Source organism: Cavia porcellus, unplaced genomic scaffold, assembly GCF_034190915.1.
Source record: "Cavia porcellus strain 051 isolate PalLab524CR breed Dunkin Hartley unplaced genomic scaffold, mCavPor4.1 scaffold_16, whole genome shotgun sequence".
Classification (NCBI taxonomy): domain Eukaryota; kingdom Metazoa; phylum Chordata; class Mammalia; order Rodentia; family Caviidae; genus Cavia; species Cavia porcellus.
This window is the reverse complement of record NW_026947499.1, coordinates 42754640-42777353: the sequence shown is the minus strand read 5'-3', so window position 1 is coordinate 42777353 and position 22714 is coordinate 42754640. Positions and strand designations below refer to the sequence as shown.

The following is a 22714-nucleotide window of genomic DNA, read 5'->3' as shown; positions in this document are numbered from 1 at the left end:
TGAGTCACTGTTCGTGGTGGTCAGTTAAACCCACAGACGGGGGACCAGGCACTGGGGGGAAAGAAGTGAGTGGTGTTTGCAGTGTCTGCAGGGACCTCCAGAAGAGAGGTCCTCAGAGTTGCAGAATTGAGTCTGGGCTGGAAATGACTCAGTCAGTGGCAAGTGAGCATGGCTGAGGTGACAGTGAGAGGGAAAGGGAGAAGAGAAGGCTATGGACAGAGACCAAAGAAGGGCTCTCAGTCAAGGGTCCCTGGAAGGAAAAGACTACCCAACGAGGCTGAGCTGGAACAGGAGACTGAAGGCTGAAAGTCCCATGTCAGGAAAGCTGACCATTCTGCTAACAGTTGTCCTTTAATGTATCGTTACCTGACAGAAATTTTCTTTCACCTGTTCTTAAAACAGAAATGGACTTAATCTAAGTGCTTGGTTTCTATGACTGGCACTGCCCTGTCAAGACTTCCCTGACTCCAGGCAGAGGCAGCACACCTTCTCTCCCTAGCAGACTTCAACATTCTGCAAACACATTTCCTTCCACAGCTCTCTGCCACCTCTGTCTACCTCCTTCAAGTATTTTTGGATGGATTTCCAATTTGATACATGAACATGCCGTCAGTCAAAACAATCTTTTTAATGAGCCTCTTGTCCTGACAGCTGTGTTTAAGATAGGGCAGGGAAGCGGGTAATGCAAATCTAGAAAATTGTTCATTCTGGATTGAAACCTTAGTATGTGTGCACCCCCACTCTCCATCTCACACGCAAGCCTACCGTCTTTTAAAAAGAAAAAGAAAATTATGAATAGCAAGAAAGATGTAATTTGTGCAATTGGGGGGGAAATGTCTTCTGATCAGATACTTGGAGAAAGATGAGAGGAAAGTGTAATTATTGAGTGCCTGCTAAGTATTTGACATGCAACTTCCTGCTGTATGACCTGGGTATGTTACTGGTTTCTGCTTAATCTTCCCAGTGCCCCTGAAATCATCTATGCTAGTCATCATTCCCAATGAAGCAACTGAGGCTCAGCAATGTGGAGCACATGTGATGCCCACATGGCTTGGCAATGGTGGAGCTGAGCCTCAAGCTCACGTCCCTTGTCATCTGGCTGCCATCCACCCTGCCACTGGTTTTCTGGCAACCAAACATTGATATTAAAAATAATCCTCTTGCATATTCCACACAGATTTTTGAATGTCCAAGTCTTTAGGTAAGAGAAAAATAAAAAGTTGAGTGCAGCCTCCCATGGTAAAAAGGAATAAGGGGCAGCGAGGCAAATGGGCTGTGGGACTATAATTAATCCTGGCATCCAGGGTAGGAGGAGCAGTACAGGGCTGTGATCTTACCCCCTGGGCTGAGGAAGCACAGTGGCAACCTGGTGTCTCTAGGCTCTGGAAAGTAATTATTTCCCAGCACTGTTCTGCACCCCAGAGGGCAAAGAAGACCCCTGACCTCTCTCACATTATAAGTGGGCTGTGAATAATGGCGTACTATAAACAGCCACCCTGTGAGTTGGTGTGGTTGTTCTGACCGAGCCCTACCATCCAATCTCCCGAGAACTTCTGCAGCTGAACCACCTCCCTCCTGGTTGAGCTTCAGAGGCGCCTGATGACTCTGCTCAAGGTGATTTCTCTGCCGTAGGAACTGCAAGTTGTCCCCTTCCCTGCCTCCTTCTAGTTTCCATTGACATGTAACCTTGCTGATTAATATTTAGTGAGGAAAGACAAGTGCAAGTTACAGGGCTGCACTGTAGAAGCAGAAACGGGGAGGAAATCCTTAAAGAGAAAAAACATCTGTTCACAATATCATCTGGCCTTGGGTGAAGGTCATTTCAATAGCTGAGCCTGGGTCATTGCTTGCTTGTTTGTTTTCTTTTTCTGTTTTGTTTTGTTATGTTTTGTGTCATGTTGTGCTCTGTTATTTGAGACAGAATCTGGCTATGTACTTCAGGATGCTCTTGAATTCACTCTGTAGCCCAAACTCAGGCTCAGGAATCTTCCTACCTTTTGAGTTCTGAGATTACAAGAATGCACCACCATGCCCAGCTGTCACTGTCTTACTTTACCAAAGCAGACAGACAGAGACACCCAAGAGGAGGCTGTGATGTTGGACCGCATATCTGAGTAAATGCCTGAGGTGAGCAGGAGAGGCATGTAACATCTGGTCCTGCCAAGTGAAGACTCAGGGGACTCAGCTTCTGAAGCAGATAGCGCCCCCGCCCCAGGTCAGAGCCAGTTGGCTCAGGCACACCCCTACACCCTGAGAGAGTCTCCCCGTGCTAATGAAGAGGCAGAGGGCACCTCCCTGTGACCGTGTCCACAGGGGCTTCAGGCAGGGCACTCACTCCCTGCCTGCCCAGGGGAGCAGCCTTGACCCAAGGTCCTAACATTGGCTCAGAAGCAGCACTCACTCACTCTGCAGGTCCCCAGCCCTTGAGCAGTCCCTGGAGGGCAGAAGGCCCTGAGACCACCTGCACCCCTGGTTACAGTGTTTTTATTACTGAAATATTGAAAGATCGTCTGATGGCCTAGATTTTATATAATAGGAATTCAGTTTTCAGTAATTTAGAGGTGGTCCTGACATACAGCTATATGTTCTAGAAGGAGCAACTAAAAATGTTTTGAGTGGACCAAACAAGTTGCAAATCGTTAAATAGCATGTCCCACTTTTGTGAAATATGGTAGTGTCCCTTCTCTCCTTGTCCCCTTCTTCCCTAACCCTCTGGCAGTACGAGGTTTTGAACCTATGGCCTCTACTGAGCTACAACCTTAGACTCTATCTGTCTATTTCAAGGCAAGGTCTTGCTATATTGCTTCTCTTGAACTTGCAGTTCTCTTGCCTCGGTCTCCTAGAATGCTGGGATTACAGGAGTGTGCCATCACACCCTGCCAGCTGTCTATATAATCTCTATCTAATATATGTGTTAAAGTACTCCTGAAAAGTGTGTACTGAACTAAAATGGAAAGAGGGTCTTCAAGCGATGTCTTTCCTCTCCTTTTTTGTTTGATAGTCTGTTCTTAGATGTTTATTTTTAGCAATCTTGTGTTGCTTTTTGAAAATATTTTTATTTAGTCTTTTAACTTATAGAAATGTTGCAAGAATAAAAATGTACTAAGAAGAATACCTGTATTAACCTTTATCCAGATTTGACAATAACATTTTATCCCAAATGCTTTATTATTTACTTTTGAGTGCTATTGTGTATATTTGTACAGATATAAGTTTTTTTTTCTGGATCTGTTTGAGGGTAAGATGTATGCATCCTGTGTGAGTTTTCTTACCTCCTTTTCTTAACAAAAAGCTAGCCTACCTTCTCATACTTTATTTACTTTAACCATTTTTCTAGGAAATCACTCCATATCAGTTCATAGAGATTGTCCTCATTCCACTTTTACAGCAATAGCATGTGTGTGTGACGTAGTTTATTAATCTGGTCTCAAGATGTGTTTTGGAGGCTCAAAAACAGTAAATACAGTAGTTGAAAAAGCAAGCTAAAGTTCTGTTAGCAGGTCCTTGATGTGTTTCAGGTGGTGGGCTGTAGAGAAGTCGGCAGCTGCAGAGCCCCCTTGGGCTTGTTATTTAACTCCGTTTAGGGGGCAGATGAGGTGTCATGAGGTCCAGCCAACTCTGGGGTGGAATCTGGGGCAGGAGTTGCCAACACAGGGTTGGAGTTGGCACTTGAGAGCAAGACAGGAAGGAAGCCAAGCAAAGGTTGGTCTTTTCATGTCCTGGCTCCAGCCTTATTACCGTCAGCTCCAGAGCACTCAGGTGGTCCCACTCTGAGGCAGGGGAAGACCTGTCACTTCATGGACAACAGTACATTTAAGAATATTGAAGAATTTAACCTCATCGGTGTCATAAAACTTCACACTACCCAACCCATGGCAAGTCTTCAGTAAATGGTAGCTATTATTACTATTATTATTTCTTTTTTGGTAGCAGCTTTATTGAGATATAATTCACACACCATTCTATTCATCTAATGTATACAACTCAGTGACTTTTATTGTATTCACAGAGTTGTACATTCCGCATCGCAATGCCATTCACAGCATTGTAATTATCTCATAAAACCACCCTGTATTCTCTCTATTCCCCCATTTTCCTCCAAAATCCCTTCCCCTCTCCCAGCTCTAGAAATCTCCTAGATGTGCCTGTTCTGGGCATTTTACTTAAGCATACTGTCTGTGGGCTGACCTTTGGGTCATCATGGTGCCTGTCTCACCCTTCAGAGAGAGAGAAGCTCCTGGGAAAGAGGCAGCTACGAGCCTCGGCCAGTCCTCCCAGCAGCTGGAGGGCTGTAGAGCTGCCAGCAGTGTCTCCTCAGTGGATCATGTGAAGGGCTTTCCTAAGGGAGAGACAAAGGGATTATCCCGCACAACACAGAACAGCAGGAAGGAGAGCAGTCAGCCAGAAGTCCTAGGTCGTGACGGCGAGCCTTTAGAGACCCAGTGCCCAAACCACAACCCCAGATCCGTGCATTTCTCAGCAAGTGCCAACACTGCAATTACATCAGTTTTCTAAACTGAGGTTTCCATTTAGAAAAAACAACTCATACTTTAACATCTTTTGTCTTAAAAGAGAAACACAACAGAGCTTTCAATAATACAAACAGCTTTTTATTGAAAAGTAAAAGTTGGCATTTGGTGTGCTTTTGCACAATTAATGTAGTCTTTGCTGTTGTATGCATGCTAATAACTTATCAAGCCTTGACTGGAACTTGGCTTATGTACTAGCAGGGCGCTGCATAACCACTGTGGCACATGTGCCCTAAGACCACTGTCTTAGATAAATAAAGTCTAATTTTATGTCATCCTGGGAGTCTCCCTTTTAATCTTTGCAAGGTTCTTCCTTGTGAGGACATCAAAAAATAAAATCTCAGTGACTGAACTGTTACATATTAGTGGGAATTTTAGCTGGTTAAATTCCTCTGAAGACTAATGTAAATCATCTCAAAAATCTAAAAAATGGGAATATGATGGCAAAATTTTTCCCAACAAGGAAAGGATGACTATTTTCATTCCTCACTCCTACTTATATTTGTATCAAGGTTCCTAACCACTGTAAAAGGCAAGAAAAAGATATAAAGATAATTAGAACTATAGCTATTTGCAAATGTGATTTTTTTTTTTTTTTTTTTTTTTTTTTTGTGGAGAAATCCCAGAAGACTATAAGGCAGTCAGTAGAACTAATAAATTATTTAGCAGGGTCTCAGGATTATAAAGCTAATAGGCAAAAAACAATAATTTTTTATATACTATTGGCAAACAATTGTTAATTAGTAAAAACACTTCAATCTCCAGTAGGACCAAAAAATATAAAATATATAAACTACTGCTAAATTTAAGAAGGCCTAGTAACTGGAAAGATGGACCATGCTACTGCTAAAATACCATTTTCCCCAAAGTGATCTATTGATTTCAACAAATCACAATCACAATTCCTGTAGCTTTATTTTTTATAGAAGATGCTGATTCTAAGCACGTGTAGTTGCCAAAGTTAATGTTTTTCTAAGCTGCTGGGATCAAGTCCAGGCCCTCACACAACTAAACGCTCTGTCACTGAGCCCCACTCCAGCCCTGAAATTCCTCTCTTATGTGGGCAGACACACTGCTCTCATCTGGTTGAAATGGCATTCATAATTTTATAAACTAAATCAAAAACCACTCTTGTTTCTTTCCTTTATCTTTCCAAGCTTCTAGTTTTTGAATCATTGGGAGATCTGTCCTGAACTTTCATGGACCAAGTGTCTATTTTTAGCATCATATTTTCTTCCATTCTTGGGGTTAGCCCTGCTCCTCTTTTTGCAAATAAACTTTTATTGACCACAAGCTTACCTACTTTCCACAGCTGCTATAAAAAAAAAAAAAAAAAAAAAAAAAAAACGCAGAATTGAGCAAGTGAGATGGAGACCACATGACCCACAGAGGCTACTGTACTTTTGCCCTTTCTGGAAGGTGTTTGTTGTCCCCAGGTAAACAAAGTTAGGAGTGAGCCACAGATATCCCATGAGAATGTCTGTCAGATCACACTCAGGCGAACAGGTTTGGGGACAGATGATTTGAATCAGTGAAAGCTGGAAAATGGAAATGCTAAGATGCTTTGGGGTTCTTGGTGAACAGGGAAATGTGTCCCTGATCTTGGAACGTGAAGTCATTTCCTTCCAGATCATCTTAGCTTCTGTAGCCTCCGGCCTCCCCTTCCCTGCGTTCCCTATCTGCCCTCCTCCAACCCAGTTGGCACCAGAAGTAGAATCCAGGTGCTGCCCCCGCTTGGGGACCTTAACCCTCCTCCCCTTTGAGGAGTATCTCCCACTTCTGATATCAGCAGGATTATTGTGCTGGAAGGAAGTATGAGGACCTGGGAGGCAGCCGGTCAGCAGGAGCCTTATTTGTATGTGGCACCTGTTGCTACTTCCAAAGCACATCTCTGCTCCTTTGTTTGCTCCTGATATCCCTGGGCCTGGTGTGCCTGTTTTGCCTCCAGCGGGCAGCATATGGGAATAAGCATACTGACTCTGCATTTTTTTGTCTATAAAACCGGGGTAACCATGTCTGCTTCATAGGGAAGTAGTGTGGAATAATTGAGTTAAAACTACTACCATAACCTCGGTCCTGGTCCATGATCTTCAGCTCTGAGGTCAGACATGTGCAGAGAACTGGGAGAAGTCAGGATGTATGGAGGTCAAAGCCAGCTTCTCCAGGAAGCCTGCAGGGCCTGCATCACCGTCACTGTTGACATCTTACATCTTTAAGATGGTGGGCTGAGTATGTGCATCTGAATCAGCTTGAATCCAGATCCATAGCCTAGCTGTGTGACCCCAGACAAGGCACTTAACCTTTCCTTCATCTGCATAACAGGGATAATCTCTCCCTTGAGAGATCCTCCTAAGTCTTAAGTGAGGCAGTAGATGTGCAAAGTTCAGCTCGCATTTGTTAAATAAGATACAGATGAGTCCCGCTGTCATTTTTTGCATCTTACTATAAATAGCTCTTTCCATTACTACCAGTATATGGACCTTGAGATCTCTGGACTGCTGGAAATGGTTGATGTTGCTGCCACACCATGCTTCACTCACCTCCAGCACCAACAGGAGTTTCGCATGCATTTATTATTTTTAGTTGGTGAGAAACTGCTCGCTTCCTGCTCTGGCCAACCCTTTCTACCTCTCTATCCCCAGCTATTTTGATCCTCCTGCATTTGGGCTCCTGCATTTGGACGAAGAAGCCAGGAAAGTTCTCATGACATTGATTATACAGGAATGTAGAATCCCCCAGCTGGCAATTCAGAAATAGTGAAGAACCCCTTTGAGTAGGGCTTGACTATGATTTCATGTGGGCACCCTGTACCTCCTGCCCTTCTCTGAGAAGCACCGCCGGACCCCCCAACTTGTGGCCATTGCTGGCTGTTGATTATGACCTCTGTCTACAGTGTATGTGGCCACCTGCTGAGGCACCTCCAGATCCCCACAGTTTATTCAGACCTGCTTTCAGTTAGGCCATACCCTGCTTCCCTTTTCCCCTTTTCTCTCTCCCTCCCTTTTCTCCTCCTTTCTCTCCTTTCCTCACTCCCTTTCTCTTTTTTCTGAGTCACATTTTTTTCTTTCTCACAGAAGCAGAATAAACTGAGTATGACTGACGATTTAAGGCCCAATTTTCACTCTTACTGCTGCCAATGAAGATGCATAGCATTTCCATAAATGTATACTCATGGAGGGTAAAAATAAAATCTGTCCCCTTAGAACTTGTTTACACTTTACAGGCCTAAGCCAGTAACACAACAGCATTCAGGACATCAGTTTTTCGTATCAGAAGTGTTTTGGATTTGATCCCGATTTCCTGATTGATTTGAAGCAAGTTTCCAATATTAGAATATTAAATTATACACAGACTATATCCCAATCCTCTGATTGATTTGAAATGAATTTGAATCAAGGCAGCTTTAAAAATAGCTTTTTTGCATCTTCATGACTTGATACCTTGGAGAAATAAATATGAAGCTAATACTGCAGAAGCCATCCCCTGCGAATGCAGTGGCTGTCTGTGCTGGGAATCCTTCTTCCTGCAGTAATTTAAGAAGATGTTTGTCATCTCTTTATAGCAGTTCATAATTCAAAAGCAATCTATCTGTAATATTCAATTAAGGAACCATAGAGGTGTATCAGCCAGATGACCAATGAACAGCTCTAATGGAAATTCTGCCCAAGTCTATAGACTCTGGTAAACATCACTGTCAGGGAAGCCATGAGTCATTAATACATTCCTTCCCTCCATCTGCTCATGAATTGATGCTTTCCTGTCAGAAGCCAACAGAGAGACAAGCTAGGTAGAACTTCTTACCAGTGCACTCAGCCTGTGTGCCTGACAAGAACAGGATTGTGACTCACTGAGCCTGAATGTCCAGGGATCAGATTCCAGGCTGAGTCTCGGCCCCTCCAGCACCAGCTGGCTTTACCTTGACGCTGAGCTGTTAATTCATCCCTGCTGCCATCCAGACCTCTCCGCCACCTGAGAGAAGCAGTGCTGTTCATTTTACAAATGAGGAAAGGCAGAGCACAAAGTGCCAAGGACAGAAACATGCCCAGGTCCCAAAACAGAATGGCACTTGAGTCTTGGAGGCCAAGAACCCAAGTTCAAACCCTGCCTGTTCTGTTTCCCAATTGTTACCTTTGTGTTAGTTGTTACACTTTTCTGGGGCTCCACTGTCTCCTCTGTATAATGGAGATGACATGAATCACTTGGGCTCAGATTCAGTGGGATAAAGGATGGAAAGGACTTAACATCCTGCATGGCGCAGGAAATCATTCTCCCTCTTTTCTCTGCCACATCCGTGCCCCACTGTGCCATCATATTGACCCTTATTTGGGTAAGATGAGAGTGTGTTTGGGTTCAAGACGTCTAAGCTTTCCAGAAGGCTAGAAATAAAAAACTCTTGCCACCAAATATGCGCTACCTATATTAGTCATCTTTCCGGTTGTTGGGACAAAATATGTACCTGGAACCCACAATTTTAATGAAGAGAGGTTTAATTTGCCTCACAGTTTTAGGTCCATGGTTGGCTGGCTCCAAGGCAGAAATAGCATGGCATGTTTTGGGATCTGGGCATGTTTCTGTCCTTGGGACCTTGTGATCTGCCTTTCCTCACTTGTAAAATGATTAGCATGGTAGAATGGCATAGTAGAGAAAAGCTGCTCACTACATGACAAGCAGGAAGCCGAGAGACAGAGAGAATGGAGTCCGAGGGACAAGAGTATCCCCTTCCAGGTTATCTCCAGTGACCCGTCTCTTCTAACAACACCTCGCTTCCAAACAGCACATGAAACTCTGAACTCATTAGTGGATCAATCCACTGATAAATATATCACCCCCACAGTCCCGGCACCTTCTAAAAGCCCCACCTCTGAACATACGAGATTTTGGAGGGACATGGTCTAAACTGTAGCACCAGGCTTCCCCTGGATCCGGTTCCAACCCAAGAAGAGGCGGCATCATTTCCCACTCACCAGCTCATCTCTTATGTTCCACCCAGGAACATCTCAGAGCCTCAGGCACACTACCAGTCAGGAAAATGGAGTCACCCAGTTTTCCTGCTTTCGAAACAAAGCCTCCTGCCTCACTATTGCTTTATGATCTTACCGTGGTCATTTGTTGGTTTCTCATTGTAACATTTGTTGGTTTCTCTCTTACTGAAGGGCAGGAGGTTTTGAACACAACTACTTTGCTCATTGGCAATGTATTTCTAAACACCTCTGGGCATCTTTACTACCCTGAGAATCCTCTTATGGTCATGTTTTCTATGTCTTCAGGCTTCCTAATAAGTGGGGAGCCAAAGACCAACACACAGGGTTATGTGGGTTGTAGATCAGCTTAGCTATACAAGGTCTGCTTTGAAGGTTCCACCAGCCACTTGGCCAGTTTTTTACTATTGCTTCCATTTCTGCAAATGCCAGTGAATGGGGCATGAAATTTATACATAAACTAGTTTTTTATAACTGTCTACTGCTAATGCAAGCTCATTTCAGAATTGTTAGTCTTTCCAAAACAGTGCAGTTTACAACCAAATTTCATGAACATAATACAGCATACAAAAAGTTCTAGTGCTAAGTGTTCAGCCACTCAGAGCTCCTTGAGCTAAGGCAAAGCTCATATGCTCCCTTTTGGGCCTTGGACACTGTGGGCCAGGAGGCTTTGAAACTCAAGAAGTCTGTAGAGGAAGCAGTGGTTTCCACAGCCCTCCAGTCTGGGCCATTGGGCTGTTCAGTTTACCATTTTTGGCAAGGACTCACGGGGCACCAAACCTGTCAACTCTAGGTGCAGCTTTTGAACTGCACAGCTCAGTTCCTGGTGTGTCAGCACTTTTCATCTTTTCTGTGGTCCATCTGACTGCCCCTACTCTGTTCATGTCTCTTTGATGTTTTGTTCATGATCACTACATGAGCTCTTGATTTTGTATTACTCTATGATAATAAAGGGAGAGAGTGAAGCCCCCTTCACTGAATCTTCTACTGGGAATACAAATGTATTCATACACATTGCCTGATGCGTACATTATCTTTATTTTACAGACACAAGAACACACTTTTTTTGCAGCTTGCTATTCATACTTAATATATACATACTTACTATGTACATTCTAAATACATACTTAATATATTTGGCATCTTATAATGCCAGTGCATATAAATCTACCTCTTTTTAATGCATATACAATCATCCTCCCTTATCTGAGGTTACCTATGATCTATTACAGTTCAAAAATATTAAATGGAAAGTTGCAGGAATAAACAAAAGCTTTAACGATGTATGTAGCCAGCTTAGCAGCACAGCACCTGCCTGGCAAGCACACGAGGTCCTGAGTTCAATTCCCAGTACCAAACAACACCCCCCCCCCCGCCAAAAAAAACATTAAATTTTAAATTCTGTCATTCTGAGTAACATGATGAAATTTCATCTACCAACATTCTGGTCCTTCCCATCCTGGTGTGAACTGGGCCACTGTTCATATCCATGGTGTACACTACACACATGTTAATCACTTAATACCCTTCTTGGTTTTTTGGTCGCCTGTCATAGTATCACATACTTTTGTTCAAGTAACAGTGATTTTATTTGGTAATGATTCCAGAGTGCCAGGAGGCACCAAGGCATAAAACCTGAAGGACACATTAATTCCAGTACTATGGGGCAATGCTGCAGGGTTTAGAATAATAGTGTTCGGCACTGTCCATGGTTTCAGCCATCCAGTGGGGGCCTTAGAATGTATCCCCCGTGGATAAGAGAGAACTACTGTGCTGTAACCAGTCTCCCATAAATGAACATTACAAACAGTTCCTCTGTGAATGTGCCCAGACACAGTACACCCTGACATCCCACCCCACATACATACATGCACATATGTGTCTTTGGTCTTCTGTAGGGATGTCTGGGATGACTGTTAACAAAATGCCTTTGCTGGATCAAGATGAATACACAGTAAAGTATGCGGCAGGACTGACAGATTGCCCCTCTTGGAACGAGTTGTATCTGTTGGCATTGTTGACAAAAATGGAAACAGTTGTTTCCCCATCCTTGGCTGTTTTAAGTGGGGAAAACTGGGTCACCCTTCTGTGCATTTCTAGCTACTCACCTCAGCTGCCTGAGTCACACCTTGTCACAGGTAGGTCTCCATTTCCTGCTGGCACGTGTGACTACCATGTCAAAAGCACTGTTTAAAGTCTCCCTATATTCTTCTAACCCAAACAGAATGCCCAGGCAATTTGAACATATTTCCTTCGTTTCTTTTTTCTTTATCTTTTGCTCTTATTTCTTTCTTTTTTCTTCCTTTTTTTTCTCCTTTGTCTCTCTTAACCATCACTCTCAATCTTTGTCTCTATCCTTGTTGTGCAGTTTGAACTTGGTGAAAATTCTTGGAATAAAAAAAAGGTAACTGATTATGGATTTGAATTAATATCAACAATCAATATTGGTTCACTCGTAATAAAAATGTGCGACCAAATATTCATAAAGGGGAATACAGGGTATGAGCAAATGTGAATTGTCTATTTTTCTCTGTAATTTTCCTGTAAATCTAAAACAATTCTAAAATTAAAAGTATTTTTTTAAACATGGATGAATTACGTCTAGTCACCATATCTTCTTGGGTTCCTTCTTGGGTTAGCTGTGACAGTTGCTCAAACTTCCTCATTGGCTTTGACCATCCTGAGGAGCAGTGGTCAGGGGTTTGTAGGATGTCTCTCTCCTGAAATTTAAGTGATGTTTTTCTTATGACTGGGTGGGGTTGAGGGCTTAAGGGAGAAAGACCACAGAGATAAAGTGCCACTTTGTCACAACCATTCCAAGAGTGCATTCATGACTTAGTGCAGGTGATGTATGTCCAGTTTCTCTACCATAAGATTACTCCTTTTTTTTTTTAACCTCTTCTTTGTACTGTTCTCTCTGAAAGGAAGTCACAGTTCACAAACACAGCTAGGCGGTAAGAAGCGAGGCTGTACCTCGTAGAGGATAGAGTGTCTACCTAAACATCATTATAGACTTGTGGGTTTTCTTTATACTTTGGAAATTCAATAATATTGTATTTGTTGCTCAAATGTAAAGCCTGAGTTACTGGGGGTTCTTCCAATGTTCCTTTGATACACCCAGCATTGTGGGTTTGGGTTTTGAAAACTTAATTTCTTTGAAGATACACAAACTCATATTTCCTGTCCCAGTCCTGCCCTCAGCCATTTCTCCAAGGATCCATAGCCCCTGATATTAGATAACAGTGTTATTAGAAGCAAGATTTAGGGCCAGGGATTTAGCTCAGCACCATAAGCACCTCCCTGGCAAACGTGAGGTCGTGAGTTCAATCCCCAGTACAAAAAAAAAAAAAAAAAAAAAAAGAACCAAGATCTGAGTGCTGGGGTGCCCTTGTGGGTATTATGTTCTTGCTTCCAGGTGCTCTTCTCAGACAGAGCAAGAAGGTGGATGTCTGTATACTAGCCCATGTCTATGTGCATCTGTAAATATTCTCGTATATGGCCATCTGTGTTGGTGTTAAGCCAAACATGAATCTATACAGATATTGCCAACTCTAATCCGTTGCCACGTGAATCATTTTAACTACCTCTCCCTTGCACAATTTTTTTTACATTTTTATTGTGCTATAATCCACATGCCATAAAATTCACCCATTTAAAATATAAAATTCAGTAGTTTTACTATATTCACAAGATTATGCAGCCATCACCACTGCCTAATTGCAGTCCATTTTTACCGTTTCACAAATGAACTCCATACTCATTAGCAGTCATTCCCCATTTGCCTAACCTCTAACAGTAGTAATTACTTTCTGTCTATAGATTTGCCTGTAAAATCTGGGCATTTCGTATAAATGGGATAACATTTTGTGGCTTTTGGTGTCTGGCTGCTTTCATTTAACACAGTGGGTCAGGTATCAGTGCTGAATTTTATGACTGGATATTGTTCTGTTGTATGCATTTTATTAATCTGTCATCAGTTGGTGGACATTCAGTTTGTTTCTACTTTTTTTAATAATGCTGCAATAAATATTCATGCACAGAGTTTTGTATAGATATTTTCATTTCTCTCAAGTATGTAAAAACTGATCAAAAATTTGGTGTGTGTATACAAAGAAAAATTCCTTACAGTAAAAGATGTGTTGCCATTAGTCCCTCTCAAAATAGCTCCCTATACACTCTTTAAATACACGTACCATAAGTCTTGCCACTTGCTGAAGCAGTCCAGGAAATTTTCTTTCATGACCTACTTTCTGAGGTGTGATAAATACAGTGTGTGCCACTGCTAAGTACCATCCACTGCAGAGGCAGACTCACGAAACACTAGAGTGTGTCCGCACCCACCTTATTCATGGATCTGGTCCTGTGTGACTTCTGACTCTCCTAAATCAAATGACCATGAGAAGTAAGTATTTTGAATAGATGCAGGAATAATTGCAGCCACAACTGAAGACTCTCACAAAAGAAGACTCCCAGAAATGCTTCAGAAAGCAGCAAAAATGATGTGTTTGAAGCATAAGGGTAGTTTTCTAAAGATTAGTGGCACTGTAATAATTTTCTTTAAACTTAATCTGTAGTTTTTGGTGATATTCCGTATACAGAGCGCAGTCATGAAGTTGCTGGGTGGTGGCACCTAAGTGTTTAACCTTCTGAGGAGCTGCTTTCCTCAGGCTATACATTCATACACCAACCAGCGCTGAAAGAGGGTTCAAATTTCTCCAAAGCCCTGAACGTGTTACTTTCCATCTTTTCCATTATAGATATCCTGGAGAGTGTGAAATGGCATCTCATTGTGCTGCTGATTTGCATTTCTCTAATGACTGATGATTTTGAACATCTTTTCATGTGCTTACTGGCCATTTGTCTATCTTCTTTAGAGAAGTGTCTGATCAGATCCTTTGCCCATTTTTTAATTGGATTGGGTTCCTAGCATGGAGTTGTTAACAGTCTGTTTTTTTGGTTGTCTGAATATTAGACCCTTATCAGACAATTCACAAATATTTTCCCCTATTCTTTGGTTGTCTTTTCATTTTTTATACTGTTTTTTGAAGCACAGAGCTTTTTATTTTTTTATTTTTTTTATTTATGTATGTATTTATTTATTTATTTAGTCTTTTTGAGATAGGGTTTCACTATGCAGTTCAGGCTGGCCTTGAATTCACTTTGTAGCCTAGGCTGATCTTGAACTCACAACCTCCTCTTGCCTCAGCCTCCTAAGTGCTAGAATTACAGGCGTGAGCCACCACGCCTGGCTCGAGCTTTTTAATTTTCATGAAGTCCAATTTATGTAGTGTTAGTTTGTTTACCTATATACATTTTGAAGAAACATTTTATATATATTTTTAAGCAAAGTACTCAGTAATCCAGTACTTTCTTCTTACTTCCAAATATGACAGTAAAGTTTATGAGCTTTCATTTTTCATTGAATTTCCCAGCTTGACATTGTTGAGACTGTTTCACTTTTAAAATAGGAATTAACAAAAGCAACTAGTGGATAATTCAGTTGATTAAAACATTTTATCAGTGTTAGCTCATCATTGTGTTGAACATTTCATCTCTCCCATTGTTGAAATAATATTCTTTACAGTTCTTTTTAGTGAAAATTTTAGAGTGTTAAGTTCTTAGTCTTTGTATTTCTAAACTTGTCTTTATTTTGCCTCAAACTTAAATGACAATTTAGGTATAAACTTTAGGGTCCGAGTTATTTGTCCTCAAGATTTTGAAGGTGTGCTCCGATGCTGTCATACTGGGATGCCTGCTCTCTGTCTTTCTGTCCATCCTTTGTAATATTTTCACCACAGTCTCTTTAAGAGTTTTCCCTTTCCCCGTGATGTACCAGTTTTTACGTCATTGTAGTTTTGTTTCCTACTTAGTGCTTTTTAGCTAAAGACCTCACATCTTCTGTATTTTTGGAAAATTCTCCATTATTTATTCTTCAAATTCTTCTCACTGCTGTTTTCTTCTTCTTTTCTCTCTGCTTAAACATCTGCTGGCACTTCATCATCGAACTGTTTGTTCATGTTGCTTGTATCTGGGTCTCTGTGCTGTCTTCACATTCATTTCCTGGATTCTGCCTATCAGTTTACCAATTTCTTTAATTAGTGTCAGTCTAGAATTTATTCCATTTATTGAGGGTTTTTAAATTTTAAAATTCAATGAGCTTATCTTTTATGAGCACCATTTCTAAAGTATCACTGCCTACTGTTCTCATGCAATACATCCCTGTTTCGTTTCATAACATCTTTTTGTGGACATTAGTCTTTTGCTAAGGACTCTGATATTTTACATACTTGTCAGACAAAATTTTACCTTTCCCATTGCAGAGGCAAAATACCCAACATCTGAGCTTAAAAACGTTTGTTTTGGCTCCTGGTTTCTAGAGAATTCACTCCATAATCAGTTGGCACCAAGGTGGAAATGACATGGGGGAAGAAAGCTGCTCCCCTCATGGCAGCCAAGAAGCAGAGAGTGACATGATAGCCAGGGACAAGAATGCACCCTTATGAGCCATGGCCCCCGTGCCCCACCTCCTGTCGGGCCCTACTTCCTAATGGCACATTTAGCCTTGGACTCACCAATACATTAATCCACTGATGAGTATATAACCCCTTTGTTCCAATCACCTTCCAAAATCCTCACCTCTAACCGTAGGAAACGTTGGCAGGACATATTCTAGATCTAAACAGTAACATGGATTAAATATGTGTTACCGAGGGAAGAATGTATGGGCTGTTAGTATGTGAGTTCTTTATGAGTGATAGAATTTTTTACTGCAGGTCCAGTTTGAGGAATAGTCATTTCCTATTTGTTTTTCTGTCACTCTTTCCCTCTTAACCTACTTCTCCCTGCCTTGTACCTTTGGTTACCTCCACCCACATCCCCGAGTCCAAGGACTAGCCTTCATAATGGTTGGTTAGAGCCCCACAGTAACATTAGAAGATGTGTGTCAGTTCCTAGGTGTGAATGTGTCCATCCTTCTTTCTAGTCTGTCAGATAGTAACAAGCCTCAGCCCAGTGATAAGCCAGAGACATCTTCTACCAGTTCATTAGAGCCAGCTTGTCGATTATATGCATGTGTGTACTGGATATTGAACATGGGCCTCATACATGCTGAGCATATACTCTAACACTGAGCTATTTCCCATCCCCATGATTATTAGATTTTAAGGAATTCTGTGAAGTAGTTGTTAAATATTATAATTACTATATTATAGTTAGTACTTAACAGAAGAGATAACCCTTCCAGGCAACACTTGCAAAGCCCAGCTCTTCTGACCATATCCTACCTCCTAGCAGCAACTCAGCCGTATGTCCTCACAATCCAGTCTCTTTCCAAAAGAGACTGAGCGCAGGAGGCTTTGAGGGACATTTTAATCCATATCATAACAGAGCTGGACACAGAGACTTACAAATGCTAGGCAGCCCTACTCTCTACTACCACACTATGCCCTTAATAAATACTACTTTTTATAAATATACAGCTTCTACCATGTAGATGTTTATACAGACCTCAAAATGTTTTCATTCTCTTCCAAAGTCATTTGCTTCTCTCATCTAGTACCTTCTTGTCTAGTTATGACAAATGTGATAGTGATACAGTATGTATAAGAATGTCTTGGAAAAGAGTCTAGGTATCATATATGTCACCTGCCTTTCTATTACACACAAAATAATATTTGGCATTTAATATAGTATTGTTCCCAGAACAAAGCATGATGACTGCATCCCTAATGTCTTCTCCCTTTCCTGCAGGTATCAAAGCTGTGTTCTCAGGCCACTACCACAGGAATGCTGGGGGTACCTACCAGAACCTGGACATGGTAGTGTCATCCGCCATTGGATGCCAGCTGGGCAAAGACACCCATGGCCTCCGAGTTGTGGTTGTCACCGCTGAGAAAATTGTTCATCGGTATTACAGTTTAGATGAGCTAAGCAAAGATGGAATAGAAGATGATCTAATGGAGCTGATGAAGAAGGAATGACCGCACTTTGTGATCATCTCACTTTTCAATTCCAGTTTTTTATTTTTCCAGAAATAGCAGCAGCACACAACCCTTTGTTGCAATGTAGGCATAGACCAGGCAGTTTTGTAAATTTACATCCTTTTGAGTAAAACCTATGCTAAGGTATATTCACAATGGAACTGCCACACAGAAAGCCTAGAAATAATAATTTTCTAATTATTATGATATTAGACTATCTCTGCGTGAATGTTTGAGGAAATTCTCCTAATCTCTCAAATGAGATTGTTTCTGGCAGCATATGATCAATGTCTACCTATTGACCTCAGGCTCAGGTTGATATCCAAGTGTGATCTTTGATAATTTCTTTGAACAAATGTATCTGATTATATTAAATTGTGGTCATGACTCCCAAAGTATTAGCAAAACAAAGATCATCTCCTTTCCATTTTAGCAAAACACCTTTTTCTCTCTCTCTCTTTCTCTCTCTCTCTCTCTCTCTCCCTCTCTCTGTCTCTCACCAGAGCTATGTACACTTATTTTAACAGAGCCAAGTAGCCACTATTGGCTGCTAAATTATAAACTGTCAGTTACTGCTAATGCTGGGAACAGAATACATGACACAAGTCAGAACTTGAATTTGCCTTCCTGACAGCTACAAAAGTTAGCTTTCCATAAAATGCCCGTGTTTATCAGGCTCAAAACTTCACCTGCTTCAACAAAAAAGTGAGAGTTGATGCAGACTTCTCAACAAAGACAAAGCAGAAATTCTGGTGGGGCCAAAACAGGCTTTCAGTCACACCACCCTGACCCCAAATATGGTTCAATGCGCCAGTACAGCACCCCTAGGCAGAACAGCATCAGTTATTTAAAGCAGCATTGTTTTTATATAATGTGCTTTGCTGCATCTCCTTAACAGCTCCTGGCCCTGCTGTGCCCTTATCTATGTAGTTTGTTCACAAGCTTGCTTGCTGCTTTTGTGAGGACTGAACCCAGGGATGTTGAGCTCCATTCCCAGCCTTTTTATTTGACAAGGTCTCACTAAATTACCCAGGGTGGTTTGGGCTTGCAATTCTCCCACCTCAGCTGGGATAACAGACTGCACCACAATTTCCAGCCAATCCATATAGTGTTTTTCACAAGTTATCCTGGTGAACAACCAGGTAGTCCAAATTCCGGCAGGGAAACTTTGCAGGATTGTACAATAGTATTCACTAAGCCTAAACCAACTTTTAAAAAACTGACTGGTTACAAATGAATTGCAAAGTCCATTAAGTAAAAAAACTTCCTCGTTAAACATGTTTAGTCATCTTAGAAAAGTGACAGGAAATTAAATAGATAATCGAATATGTAAATTCATAAAAAACAAAAGATAAGGAGTTAATTATACTACAAGTTGGTGACATACTACTGTTCATTGTTATGTGCCAAAAAAATTAAAAATGTTCCAAACTAGGATGTCCTTGTGGTACTTTGCAGCAAGTTTATTTTTCTTTACAAGTTCAAATGTAAGAAGTCAGCGAGGCATAACTAAAATGAGCCTCTGGAGACATGAGAGGTGGTCACAGTAGGGCCGAAAACAGAAGCTCTGATTCCACCATGGGGGTCTCTCAGGAGGGAAATGGGAAGCAGTCAGAGAGGACTGAAGAAGGTGCTCTCTTTCTCAGGTGCCCTGAAAAAAAAAAATTGGAGAAGGTTAAGGAAGTAATTAAAAGTAATGGGAATTAAACTAAGTAAATCCTTTTCTGACAAAAACCTAGTAAGTCAAAGACTTCATTTGAAATACCCAAGAATATGCTAAGAAGGAATCATATGAAATTCTTACAATTTTTGAATAACAAAATGAAACCTGTGTTCTACAACATTAATAGATTCAGAATGAAGTTGCAAAAGGTTTCTGAGGACCAGGAAACATGTTAATGTATCACTCAGATAATAGATCACTATTAGTACATAACACGATGAAAAACCTACCAAAAATAAGTACGTTAATACTGTGAAAAACAATAAAAGATGCCATGAGTGCACTCGCTGTGGTTTTGAGTGTTCCGTATACATCAAGTGCTTTGGCTCAGGAAGGTGGGGCACATGGCCAAGGTCACCCAGTTTATCAGTGGCAATGCAAGTGTCAGGATGCAGGCACTCCAAATCTCAAGGCCCTGCTTCTGAACACCATCTTGTCTCTCTTGGAACTGCATTTCAGAGCAGAAAGTTTGGTTCAAGCTCAGCTGCAGCAGCACAGCAGTGTTAAGCATCTTTGATCACCCTGTCTGGGAGAACACACAGTGTTGACTGGAAACCTTGGGATTTCATCCTGGTATTCACTAACCCTTGGAAACACCAGTAAACCGCTCCCTGATTGAACCTGGTCCAGTGTGGTGGAGTCTGGAGAAGGAGCAGGTTGCTCCACACAGAATTTTCACTGGAAATTAAGAAACTGAGCTGAATGGCTCTCAGAACACATCTTCACCACGGTAACCCACTCATCTGTTAGACGGTGCTTCACTCCTTGCTGTGGTTTTGATTTGTTCCCATGATGATGCACAGTCCCCAATTTGGTGACATGGAAAATGCAGTGAGATATTTAAAAGGCAGAGCCTCGTGAGAAGTCCTTAGGTCACTGGATAGGTACCCTTAGAAGGGAATAGTGTAGTATTCCTTGGGGACCCAGTGGCTTTCTGGTTTCCTGTCTTGTGATATGATCACCTCTTCCACACACTGTGGCAATTATGACACCATCTGCCACACGACCCTCACCAGAGAGCCAACATGCTTCTGAGCCCTCAAAACTGAGATAAACGTTTTCATATAAAGTTCCTAACCCCAGGACTTTGCACATGCATCACCACGTGCTTCCTGCGTGACCCACCAGCCCGAAGGAACAACATGATGCTGGCCCACTGCCTTCGGCGACCCTCCTCATCTCCTAGACCAGGTAGCTGATCATTGGAACCTTGATCTACATGGATTAACTGTGCTGGCTTGATGGGAGACTCAGTAACACCTCACCCAAACAAGATCTCAGCAGGCCCCAATCAATATGGTGAGTTTGCCCCTAAAACAGGTCTTCAAAGGGTAAATAGCAGTAGCAAAGCTCCTTCCAGTGAAGACCTTAGAGAGCTTGGCAAAGGTATAGGTGACTCCTTCCTCCACACAGAGAACATCAGGGGGGTTGAGGAGTGTGCCAATAAGGGCTCCCCCAACTTGGAGAAAATTAAAAGGGTCTATGAGACACCCAGTGACACAGTAGGGTCTAGATCTGGTGACCTGTAATGACCTGAAATGTAGCAACAGCAACTAAGGGTGGACTTACATCAATATTCCTAGGCTAGTTAGCCCAGGAAGAATATAGGACTCTCCCAACAGGACCCTCAGAAGAAATTCAGGTGACAGGCTCTCCTCTTCAGTGTGTTATTCAGTAATCAAATACCAACCACACAGTAGGACCCTAAGATACACACTACCGACAGTTATGACTATTGGGATTGGAAAACCAAGTATTAGCCCAAAAGGTGAAAAGGACAAAAATGAAAAAGCACAATGCAATAAAGTACCTAACCTCAAGTATTTCATTATAGTAGACGGAAACAGACTAATGCACACCTTGTTTCACAGCTCCCATCCCAGTGTGTAAGACGTCTACTCCCCTACCCTTCCTGTTAATTGTGTAAAAAAAAGGGGGGGAGGGGGGAGAAGATTCCTTAAAGTGATCTTAAATTGGGTTGCCAAGACACAAAACAGCGAGTTGTGAATGAGGTCGGCTTAATGATCATCCAGTTGCATTTACTTTTTACAAAATGAGTTTATCTTCAATCATGGAAGAATGGGGCCATCAGAACATTTTGTCACATTTTGTAATTTTCAGCATTATGACATTATGAGGTCCCAACAGAATTACAAGGCAAACAATAGTTTTAAACCTGAATAAACGAATAGCTCCTGTGTACTTGTAAGAAGATATGAGATGTAGACAACTGTAAAATCTGTACATTAGGCATATGCACATAATACAATCGTAGCTTGTATTCTCATGTAAAATCTGGAGAAAAGGTAGCAAAAGCATCATTTGTATTTACTTGAACTCTTCATACTTATTCTCCAAGTAGTATCTTAAACGAATGTGTGTGCAGTCACAAAATTAAATAGCTATATTATATTGAACTGGGAGTGGGGGAAGGCTGAGGAATAACTTGTCAAGGCAAGTGCTATTAAAATCTTTCCTAATAAACACCAGCGATTTCTTACTTAGATAACCTTAGCGATTTTGGTTGCCCCTGCAAGAAAAAGTGCTTGACAGGTAGTATTTTTTATGACTTCGTAAAACACTGTCTGATGCCACTGGAGAACTTGCATATGTGTATTTGAAGGTGTGCATATATTTAAGGGAGAGTTCTTTTCGAATAAAAATGACCTGTGGCATTTATCTAGAAAAGATTTTATTGAATAAATTTTCTTTTTCTTCTAGTGGACTTTATTTCCTTTTTTTAAACATTAGTGATAACACATACAAGTTAGATTTTGCTTTTGGGTTTTATCTGTGCAAATGAATTTGGCTGAGTACCTGTGTCACCCTTTATTATTCCATTCTGACAGCTGTTTTTAAAATATAAGCTTTTTCATGCTTGATGTTCTTAAAGCCTTTGAGATGAATCCATGGTTCACTTCACTGCCCCATAAACATCTCTCAAGCCTCAGTACCTTCTCAGGCCATTCCAGAGATGCTGCCTTTGCACTTTTTTATTTTAAAGGGAATCAAACAGAACAGTAAAATGAAACAAAACAAAACAGTGATAGGGCAGTAGGAAACCCACAATCTCTACTGCATCGCATATTGTTAGTCTCTCAATAGTTGCTCAGACTACCAGACTCTGGCTTGCACTATCAATCAGATGACACAACTGTCAGCTTGCTTCCCTACTTCAGTTATGATAATCATCTCAGTGTGTGTCGTGTTGCTTACAGAGGGAGGGAGGGAGGGAGGCAGAGGCAGCTTCACTGCTGGTTCTCCCTGGCTGGCAGGCCTCCGCTGGCACAGGGCAGCCACCCTGGTTTTCTTATTTTTGCTGGATCCCTGAATTATCCCTCTCCATGAGCTTCAAGTCCTAGTTCAGATCCTTCCTGTGTCTGTGGGTCCCAACTCCCTCCTCCTCCTCTTCCTCATGTTGTTATTTTCCAGGGTCCGGACACCAAATCTTAGAGAAGTTCTTTCTCTGATGCTCACCACTCCACTATTTTCTTGGAAGTCCTT

General features: G+C 41.6%; 1 protein-coding gene across 2 annotated transcripts in view; it reads left to right on the top strand.

Moving 5' to 3' along the window:
* The window catches only part of Cpped1 (calcineurin like phosphoesterase domain containing 1), a 136216-nt gene extending 114286 nt beyond the window's left edge, over positions 1-21930 (top strand). For both annotated transcript variants that reach the window (XM_003478168.5, XM_063226564.1), the window contains exon 4: positions 17258-21930. In XM_003478168.5, coding sequence (XP_003478216.2) covers positions 17258-17487 — 230 coding nt within the window. In that variant the 3' untranslated portion in view covers positions 17488-21930. The remainder of the gene's footprint in view (positions 1-17257) is intronic.
* The last annotated feature ends 784 nt before the right edge of the window (positions 21931-22714 follow it).